At 42.3% G+C, this 10,425-nt stretch overlaps 1 protein-coding gene across 2 annotated transcripts; it reads left to right on the forward strand.

Annotated features, from left to right (window-relative positions):
- The first annotated feature begins 4,836 nt into the window (after nt 1-4,836).
- Nucleotides 4,837-10,029, forward strand: LOC112230614 (neuronal PAS domain-containing protein 4A-like). Of its 2 annotated transcripts, XM_024396888.1 has the most exons (8): nt 4,837-5,289; nt 5,727-5,878; nt 6,002-6,110; nt 6,351-6,642; nt 6,748-6,857; nt 6,999-7,134; nt 7,278-8,773; nt 9,096-10,029. In XM_024396888.1, exons 1-8 carry the CDS (start codon nt 5,115-5,117, stop codon nt 9,125-9,127), a joined length of 2,502 nt encoding a protein of 833 aa, XP_024252656.1. In that variant the 5' UTR covers nt 4,837-5,114; the 3' UTR covers nt 9,128-10,029. The 2 variants fall into 2 exon arrangements, with proteins under 2 accessions (XP_024252656.1, XP_024252655.1); XM_024396887.1 differs by having other exon boundaries at nt 7,278-10,029.
- Nucleotides 10,030-10,425: the final 396 nt, after the last annotated feature.

The following is a 10,425-nucleotide window of genomic DNA, read 5'->3' on the forward strand; positions in this document are numbered from 1 at the left end:
AACGGGGGTAATGTTATGGGTGGTAGGTAGTACAGGGGGTAATGCTATGGGTGGTGGGTAGTACAGAGGTAATGTTATGGGTGGTGAGTAGTACAGAGGTAATGTTATGGGTGGTGGGTAGTACAGAGGTAATGTTATGGGTGGTGGGTAGTACAGGGGGTAATGTTGTTTGGGCACACCTGGGATTGGACAGGGATTTCATCACAGTGTGCCATGGAATGGACGGTAGGGTTCACAGAGCAGGCTCAGTCTGAGGTAGAGGGAGAGGATGAAAGTACATTGTACACTTATGGGTGGTGGGTAATGTTGTATGTGGTGGATAGTACAGGGGGTAATGTTATGTGTGGTGGATAGTACATGGGGGTAATGTTAACGGTCGTGCGTAGTACAGGAGGTAATATTATAGGTGTTATGTAGTACAGGGGGTACTGTTATGGGTGGTGAGTAGTACGGGGGTATAGTACAGGGGTACTGTTATGGGTGGTGAGTAGTATGGGGGTATAGTACAGGGGGTACTGTTATGGGTGGTGAGTAGTACGGGGTATAGTACAGTGGGTACTGTTATGGGTGGTGGGTAGTACAGGGGGTAATGTTGTGGTTTCTATGTAGTACAGGTGGTAATATTATGGGTAATTGGTAGTACAGGGGGTAATGTTATGGGTGGTGAGAAGTACAGGGTGTACCTTTTGGGGTGATGGGTAGTACAGGGGGTAATGTTATGGGTGGTGAGAAGTACAGGGGGTAATGGTATGGGTGGTGTATTGTACAGGGGGTAATGTTATGGGTGGAGGTTAGTACAGGGGTAATGTTTTGTGGCGGGTAGTACAGGAGGTAATGTTATGGGTGTGGGTGTTGTGTAGTACAGGGGGTAATGCTGTCAAGGCACACCTGGGATTGGACAGGGATTTCATCACAGGGTGCCATGACATGGGTGGCAGGGTTTCACAGAGCAGGCTCAGTCTGAGGGAGAGGGAGAGGATGAACGTACATTGTTAAGTTTGTCCTGAACATGAATTAGCTTCCCAGTGAGGACTTAAAAGGTTATTATTAATCTTGTTGACACTTTACAATGACTCATTTGTATACATACATAATAATTACAAATCTATTATAAATTGTTATATCCTCACAACATATTCCAATGATACCGCAGCTTAATTGCCAACATATTATATTAACCTATGCAGACTTGAAATGGTTTCTAGGTATATTTATTACTGTGGATAAAGATACAGTTGAAGTCAGAAGTTTACATACACTTAGGTTGGAGTCATTAAAACTCATTTTTCAACCACTCCACAATTTTCTTGTTAAAATAACAAACTATAGTTTTGGCAAGTTGGTTAGGACATCTACTTTGTGCATGACAGAAAAATATGTCATGGCTTTAGAAGCTTATGATACTAATTGACATCATTTGAGTCAATTGGAGGTGTACCTGTGGATCTATTTCAAGGCCTAACTTCAAACTCAGTGCCTCTTTGCTTAACATTGGAAAATCAAAAGAAATCAGCCAAGACCTCAGGACAAAAATGGTAGATCTCCACAAGTATTTTTTCCAACAATTGTTTACAGACAGACTATTTCACTTATAATTCACTGTATCACAAATCCAGTGGGTCAGAAGTTTACATACACTAAGTTGACTGTGCCTTTAAACAGCTTGGAAAATTCCAGAAAATGATGTCATGGCTTTAGAAACTTCTGATAGGCTAATTGACATCATTTGAGTCAACTGGAGGTGTACCTGTGGATGTATTTCAAGGCCTACCTTCAAACCCAGTGCCTCTTTGCATGACATCATGGGAAAATCAAAAGAAATCAGCCAAGACCTCAGGAAAAAAAAGTCTGGTTCATCCTTGGGAGCAATTTCCAAACGCCTGAAGGTACCACGTTCATCTGTACAAGTATAAACACCATGGGACCACGCAGCCATCATACCGCTCTGGAAGGAGACGCGTTCTGTCTTCTAGAGACGAACACACTTTGGTGCGAAAAGTGCAAATCAATCCCAGAGCAACAGCAAAGGACCTTGTGAAGATGCTGGAAGACACAGGAACAGAAGTATCTATATCCACAGTAAAACAAGTCCTTAATCGACATAACCTGAAAGGTCGCTCAGCAAGGAAGAAGCCACTGCTCCAAAACCGCCATAAAAAAAAAGCCAGACTACCGTTTGCAACTGCACATGGGGACAAAGATCGTAATTTTTGGAGAAATGTCCTCTGGTCTGATGAAACAAAAATATAACTATTAGGCCATAATGACCATCATTATGTTTGAGGAAAAAGGGGGAGGCATGCAAACCAAGGATCACCATCCAAACCGTGAAGCACGGGGGTGGCAGCATCATGTTATGGGGTTGATTTGCTGCAGGAGGGACTGGTGCACTTCACAAAATAGATGGCTGATGAGGTAGGAAAATGATGTGGATATATTGAAGCAACATCTCAAGACATCTGGAAGACCCATTTGCGAGGAAGTTAAAGCTCGCAAATGGGTCTTCCAAATGGACAATGACCCCAAGCATACTTCCAAAGTTGTGGCAAAATGGCTTAAGGACAACAAAGTCAAGGTATTGGAATGGCCATCACAAAGACCTGACCTCAATCCTATAGAACATTTGTGGGCAGAACTGAAAAAGTGTGTGCGAGCAAGGAGGGACAACAAACCTGACTCAGTTACACCAGCTCTGTCAGGAGGAATGGGCCAAAATTCACCCAACTTATTGTGGGAAGCTTGTGGAAGGCTATCCGAAATGTTTGACCCAAGTTAAACAATTTAAAGGTAATGCTACCAAATACTAATTGAGTGTATGTAAACTTCTGACCCACTGGGAATGTGATGAAAGAAATAAAAGCTGAAATAAATAATTCTCTCTACTTTTATTCATTTCACATTCTTAAAATAAAGTAGTGATCCTAACTGACCTAAGACAGGGCATTTTTACTAGGATTAAATGTCAGGAATTGTGAAAAATGGAGTTAAAATGTATTTGGCTAAGGTGTATGTAAACTTCCGACTTCAACTGTATTTGTATATTTCTGTCCAGAGAGGAGGAAATTGAGCTGGATCAGGTAGAGTTATTTTATCTCCACTCCTCTCATGAATCCCTAGTCATCACCAGTCCATTAGGAGAAGGGCTCTGACATGACAGAGGAAATGCATGAATGAAAGAGGAAATGAATCATCATTTTATTTCAATTCAAAAAAGTGTAGGACAGCGTGTGTGAGTGAGACACTGATTTTATATTTATTTACATTTAGCTTGTTTATACAATTTTGAATATCATTTGAGAAAATGTCATCATATCATGACGGGAGACAAATGCGTCATCATTACCTGATAAAACTCTACAGAGGAACAATATGGAATGAAATGTTTGGTCGTGTTACACAATTTCTATAAAAATCATACTGTGCTTCTCCTAAACTCAACCTATGATGAAGATATGGTAGTGGTCCATGTAACCACTTCGCCCTACAATACAATTTAATTAAATAATTACACACCGCCCTACAATTTAAATACATATCCAATAATCATATTTTATATTTCAAACAAAATAGTTGCCTTTATCTCAATCCACCTCTAAATAATAAAGTGTGGTTATCACCTACCAGCTTAAATGGCGTCTTTGGTCCACATATTAATAATTATTCTCAATGTGGTTACTAAGTAACAGCAGTATTGTTGCCATGGTCACACATAGATGAGACAAGCAGATATGGTGATGGAGACAAACAAGATACAAGCGCCTTGTGATTGATGAATGCAGATAGAAAGAGAGGGAAATAAATGCTGAGTTAAAGAACAACTCTACAACACCTCTGCATGTGAAAATGTCTCTATGCACAAAATAGCAAAAATAGCAATTCAAGAGTTGGGAAAATCAAATTCTGTGTTGTATCAAAGTCCTGCACCATCAGTGAGAATATAGATGCTCCATATCTCAACACTGTTGTGGTTTCAACAGATGGCCACACCACCCACGATAAAAACATCCATTACCACAGGGAGCCCAGGATGTCAAACAGCAGTTCCCTCTCTGTCCCATGGGCCCGGACCAAACTGAAGCCAGTAACATTTCAATCTATCTGACGTCATCTGATTTTAATAAAGTCATTTACAATTCAAGGAGAATCCAGTTGGTCTTAAGTGTAGTGATATGGTATTATGAAGGACTATCAACAGGATGTTGGAGTCGGGCATGTTGTACATCAGTTAAGTGAAAATGTGTGTGGCTGTAGTCTCATTTGTGGTTTTAGTTTACTTATAGGTAAGAAAAAGAATACAAAATATTATTATCTGAATGGAGTATACTGTTAGAGTTAAGACATAATAGGTATTTTAGTCTAATGTAACACCACATCTAAAATTACAAATGAACAAATGTAATCTTGACCCCTTGTATTTTCGCTGTAATTGGTGCAGACCGCCAACTCAGTCTAAGAAGAGAATCAGATCAAAAATGGAGTGTATCATTACAATCAAAACAATCCACTCAAGTCCATGTTCTAAAAATAAACTGAACAACCAAGGCAATAATAGAGCAAGGAACATGTACAAGGCTGAATTCTCACCAGAGAGAGAAGGGAAGGGGAGTGTGTAGGCGTTTGCTTAGTTCACCTGGAGACAACACTTACTGCACGAGCTTTGGTTAATACACACTAACACACACACACACATTCTCTCTCTCTCTATGACACGTTATAGAGAGAGAGGGAGAGAGAGAGGTATCATACAGCAGGCAGTCCTCAATGCTAATCACCCCCTCCCATCGCCATTCACATTATATTCCTATCTACTGTATGGTTGCTCAGCACCCCATCATCAGCCTATATAAAGAACATCCTCGTTCATGTACTTTATAATCACGACGCAACTAGCCAACATAGTCAGCCACCCAAACAGCTCCTTGCTCACGGGGAGACAAATTACAATGGATTGACAATGCAAACTCAGCTATTAAACTACTCATATTCATTCTAACAATTCCGTTGTCAATTTACAGCGCCTGAATCAGGATGAAGTAGTGAGACAGAACAACTCCGCGACTTCTGCAATCTTCTCAAACTCCAAACAGACACCTGTTTCAGGCAGGCACGCAACAATGTATCGGTCCACAAAAGGAGCCTCAAAGGCTCGGAGGGATCAAATCAACGCAGAGATTCAGAACATCAAGGAACTGTTGCCCATTTCCGATTCGGACAAAGCTCGACTCTCCTACCTACACATCATGTCACTTGCCTGCATGTACACCCGAAAGTCTGTATTCTTCTCTCAAGGTAGGCGTTTACCTTTTTGTTATTTCAAATATGGTCACACAAAGTGTCTCTTGTGGTTTTAGTCACCAGGAGCACTGAAGTTTAACGTGCATGGTCGACAACCACTACATTCTATCAAGCACTGTAATGCAGAAGTTGATTTACTGATTTATTTGTTGGCTAATAGTTTTGATTTGTTATTTGTATGGACATTATGTAGAAATCAGTCTTGCGCTGTCTAAAGTTCTGAAAATGTTTGCCGCTGTCCATGGTACTAGTCTGTTGTAGCGAGTAAATGCGCGTGACTCCAATCTGTTGGATGCATAACACAAGTAATATTTAGGATGAACACGATCCCTGTTGAAAAAAATGCAAATACTACAATTTATTTCATGCTTTTTGTCTCAGTGACGATATTTACAACTAATGTTAGACCTTTTATTTTCTTTGCCAAACAGACGCTCTTCAAGACGAGACCACGGACTTAATGTTGTTTCAGGAGCTGTCAGGGCTGATACACGAATTGTCAGGTTTCATGATACTCCTAACAAGCGATGGAAAACTTCTGTATCTGTCAGACAACGTCGCAGACCACCTCGGGCATTGCATGGTGAGTAGCCCGAAGCTGAAAACATGTGGCTGTTGTTACTTTGACAAATCATACACTGAAAGTATTGTGCATAGGCCTATGAAAGTCTCATTCAATGTCATGTAACCTGTTTTTCACATTCAGGTGGACCTGGTTGCCCAGAGTGATAGTGTGTATGATATCATTGATCCTATGGACCACTTTGTCATAAGGAGCAACCTTGCAGGTCTACCGATGACCACTACTGACACAGGTATAAATCTCTCATCACTAATCTAATAATTGTTTTACTGGATCCATTAGAAATACCTTAGTAACCCAACTGCTGCATCCATCCTAGACTATGGTGACATCATCTATCAAAAGACAACCAAGACCTTAGTTTACGAATGAAATGTCATTTATATAACTGTTCCTCAAATGTGTATATATTTCTTATAATGACAACAGATGACATCAATTTCAAACCTTTCTCCTTTTTCTCCTCCTCCAGACAAGTTATTTCGATGTCGATTCAATACTTCAAAGTTCATCCGGCGACAGGGTGCGGAGAACAAGTTGATGCTAGTCAGAGCTCGCTGCCTCACCCCACCTTGCCCTGTCTCTGCATACTGGACCTCCAACCCAGCATGGGTGTGTTTCTGTACCCCCCTGAGGACAAAAACGCCTTACCTTACAATAGCCAAGAGTGCCCCCCTCACCCCACCCCCTGAGCAGTCCTTCCTACTGGCTTGTTTCCACTCTCAACACCACAGGGACATGAGGCTTTGGGATGCCCAGGACAGGTAAGAATGAGCCTGGTTCATTCTGAAGTACAACACTGTTTTGGTAGTGTATAGGCATGAGAACATGGGGTATGTTATCAACTCTATTGTCCCGTTTTTCTCCAGTGTGAGTGTGTACCTGGGCTACGATGTGGAGTTTCTACGCTCTCGCTCCTGGTACAGCCTGGTCCATCCCAGGGATCTCTCCCACGCCTCTACACAGCACTGTCTCCTATGTGAGTACATCCACAATAACACAACTACTCAACAGCAGACACTTAACACTCAGTCCAACATAACACAACCAACAATACAAAGACATGAGGAAGACAGACCAGTGAGGAGAGCTGAATATGGGAATGTGTCTGTCTCTGTAGTGAGTGAAGGAGAGAGGAGGCAGGTGGACATGGTGGTGCAGGTGGAGGCAGCAGACCACTCATGGGTCTGGCTCTATATGGTCCTCCAGCTGAACATCGACGAAAACCCTATCAGCTGCCACAACTACATCATCAGGTACCACAGCTACGCTGCTATGAAACACCACTGTGTCATTTGTCTCTTACCTTTAACCATGACCTCTATACAGTATATGTGAGATATAAATAATTACTCTCTTTTCCTCTCTCTCTCTCTCTCTCTCTCTTTATCTCTCTTAGCGAGTCAGAGGCATGTTCAATACGCCAGCTGAGTTCTTGTGAGGTGCCCATGCAGCCAGTTGGTTATGGTCTTCGGTCCAACCTGTCGTCTCTGGGTGAAGACAACTTCCCCCAGACACATGGAGGACAACACCAGTGGGAACCAAAGACCAGCCTTCTCTCTGTTGGACCAACCACTTCTGCCTCACTGACTGACACTAAGTCTGATATTCTGACTCAAAGAATTACCTCTCACCTAACCAATATGTCAGAAGCCCTCCCCTCCTCCCTCACCAAGCCCCTCGCCCCTCTTACTATGCCCCACCCTCAACAGATGGGGGAATGTGCATGCACTCCCCCGTATACCCCTCATCTTGCTAGTGGAAGTTTTCCTTTTGTGGAGAAACTGCAACTCAATTTTGATCCTTTCAATGCAGCTGTGTCCTGCCCAATGGCCCATGAGGTTATTAACTCAGCACATAGTGCACCAGCCTTCTCCCAGGTCCTCTCTTCCAAGCATCCTCAGGTACTCTTCCTGGCAGAGCCCCATGGAAAGCTGCCCCCCACCACCAATAGTTTTGGGGAAGATGAATGCTCCATCATGGGCCTGCCACAGATTAGTGGTCCCTTGTATGTGGATGTTCCCCACAGGCCCTTCCATGGCCCTCTGAATGAGCTCCTCCTAACTCCAGAGGCTTCCCCCACACATCCTCCCTGCTCCTTCTTCTCCACGGAGAAAGAGCAGGAGCGAGAGAGGGAGGACATTTCTCTCTTGGCTAAATATATTAGCTCTTTAGCTGAGGGATTCTATTGTGACCCAATTCTCCCCAGAATAACCCCACCCACCTTCTCGTCTTCACCCAGTCTTCAGGCCACATCCCAGAATTCCTCTCCTCCTTGCGGAGCTGAGTGTCTGCCCTGGAAGGGGCTAGACCCGCCCCTTAGCCGAGAGGATATCTCTCTGTATGAGGAGAGTATGGCTCTAGAGAGCCTAATTGAGGAGCTCTCAACTTTCCCTTTGTCCCCCTCTTCATGCTCCTCTCCTCCATCTTCCTCCTTTAAGTCCTCCCCTCCATGCTGGCCACTCAGCCCAGTGAGCAGGTGTAACCCCAGCCTCTTCAAGGGTGAATCTTCAATTGGTGTAAACCACTTCTGTAGCGTCCAGTCGACGCAGTGTAACTTCATGGCAGTGGGTGGAGCTATGATGGCCGTCGAGGCAGGGATTAAGAGAAACGTGGAGGAGCCATCTGAGAGTGAGATGGATACGGACGTGTCGGTGGAGCCTCTATTGTCACTACCATCATCAGCCATCGCTCTCACAGCCTTTCAGGAATGTGCCCCTGCCTTTGTCCATCCGGCTCCCACCATCGGTTTGCCCCATGCCCAGTCCCTTCTGGAGGATCTGCATACCATGGAATCTGTGTTTGAGGCAGATGCCTCTTTCAACCCGTCTCGGGGTGACAACCTGAGTTGTATCAACTCCCACTCAACCATACATTCACAAAGCTTCCACCAAGGTGCGGGACATTTTTGTCATGCTAATATATTGATAAGAGAACAGGCCATTTTACCACTGGCACATACATTTTTTTCATAGTTTCATCCGATATTTTCCATTTTACAGTATAAGATGCATCACTACTATCGTGCTTCTACACCTGCATTGCTTGCTGTTTGGGGTTTTAGGCTGGGTTTCTGTACAGCACTTTGAGATATCAGCTGATGTACAAAGGGCTATATAAATACATTTGATTTGATTTGATTTACTAAAATTTCAGTGTGATAAATATTGGTTGCTGAACTAAATTAACTCTTGTCCGTTGTTTTCTTTCATTTCAGATGGAACCCTGCGTGACCCTCTTCTAAAATAAGTCTGTGACTTACTTCGTTCAGTATGGCATATTGTCATATTTCAAGCTTTTCTTGTAAAAGCTGAATGTGCAACATCTATACAAAATATTCAAAACGGTGAAATGCATATTCGCTCCTATACATATTTAAGATACTTACAATTCAATATTGTATAATACTGTTTTCTGATGATTCAGTTGTACATGCATTACTGTGAATACATATGATTGCTGAGTAACCTCATGATAGAGGTCATTTAAAGTGCCATGTTTATATTCACTCATAGTGAGGAAGAAGGCTTCTTTGAGCACAAAATATAAAATGGTAAAAATGTAACAGACCACAGCAATTTTGTTTGGTTTTATTCTATAAAGACAGTGTTTTATACATTGATCTACACATTGGTCAACTTGGTCTTATTTTGTTGAATGGATGCATTTTGGTTTGAAAATCATAATGGGTTGTCTTTCAGCAGTTATCCATCGATAGACTTCTGTTTTACTGTCAAAGTACAGAATGTGGCATTGTCTACCACATAGTAAAGGTTTGATTTCTATATTTTAGAAATTAAATGATTATATTATACACAATAGTGTTTTTCTAGAATAATGTGGAAATATATGTTCTGTTCACATACTGTGTTTGACTGATCTATTGACTGTATATGACTCTAAAAGTGGAGTGAACTGTGTATTACCAGTGTACCAATAATACACTGTATGCTGTACATTCATATATTATATAACTCTGATTTCTGTATTTGAGTTTTTTTTAATGACATCCAGTACATTAGCTACTGTACTGAATGAGTAATGGAGATTGTTAATGTGTTTTTGTCTTGTTGTCAATGTATTTTTCACCTGTGGCGAAGTATTTGGATACCAATCAAAAGCAACTCTATTAAAATATATTTTGAAGTGTTTGTCTTTTACTGATCATTTAGACACTGTCATTCTATCCATCTGCCTCTCCCTTATTCTCTCCATTGTGTGATGAGAGTCAGGGACAGTTCTGACGTACATTGTGACGCCTGTCACACAATCAGCAGCTCAGACTGAGCCACAGGCCTGAATGTGCCTGCATTTGCGCACGCACACACAGACCTGACAGATGTACCCTTTAATATATCAACTAGAATTATGAGGTATGAAGATAAGACCCAGATGCAGACCACATCAAATAAACAATAGTTTAATATTCCAACAGGGGCAGGCAATAGACAGGTCAAGGCAGGCAGGGGTCTGTAAACCAGAGGTGGGGCAATAGTACCGGCGGCAGGCAGGTCCAGGGTACGACAGAGGTCGGTAATCCAGAGGGG

This window comes from Oncorhynchus tshawytscha, linkage group LG33 (genome assembly GCF_018296145.1).
Source record: "Oncorhynchus tshawytscha isolate Ot180627B linkage group LG33, Otsh_v2.0, whole genome shotgun sequence".
NCBI classification, from domain to species: domain Eukaryota; kingdom Metazoa; phylum Chordata; class Actinopteri; order Salmoniformes; family Salmonidae; genus Oncorhynchus; species Oncorhynchus tshawytscha.

Bases quoted from the DNA above. Each gene is read 5' to 3' on its own strand.
- LOC112230614 (XM_024396887.1), top strand. From the start codon at position 5,115: ATGTATCGGTCCACAAAAGGAGCCTCAAAGGCTCGGAGGGATCAAATC. The intron at 6,643-6,747 runs GTAAGAATGAGC...GTTTTTCTCCAG, and splicing joins CTTTGGGATGCCCAGGACAG to TGTGAGTGTGTACCTGGGCT. The intron at 7,135-7,277 runs GTACCACAGCTA...TATCTCTCTTAG, and splicing joins TGCCACAACTACATCATCAG to CGAGTCAGAGGCATGTTCAA.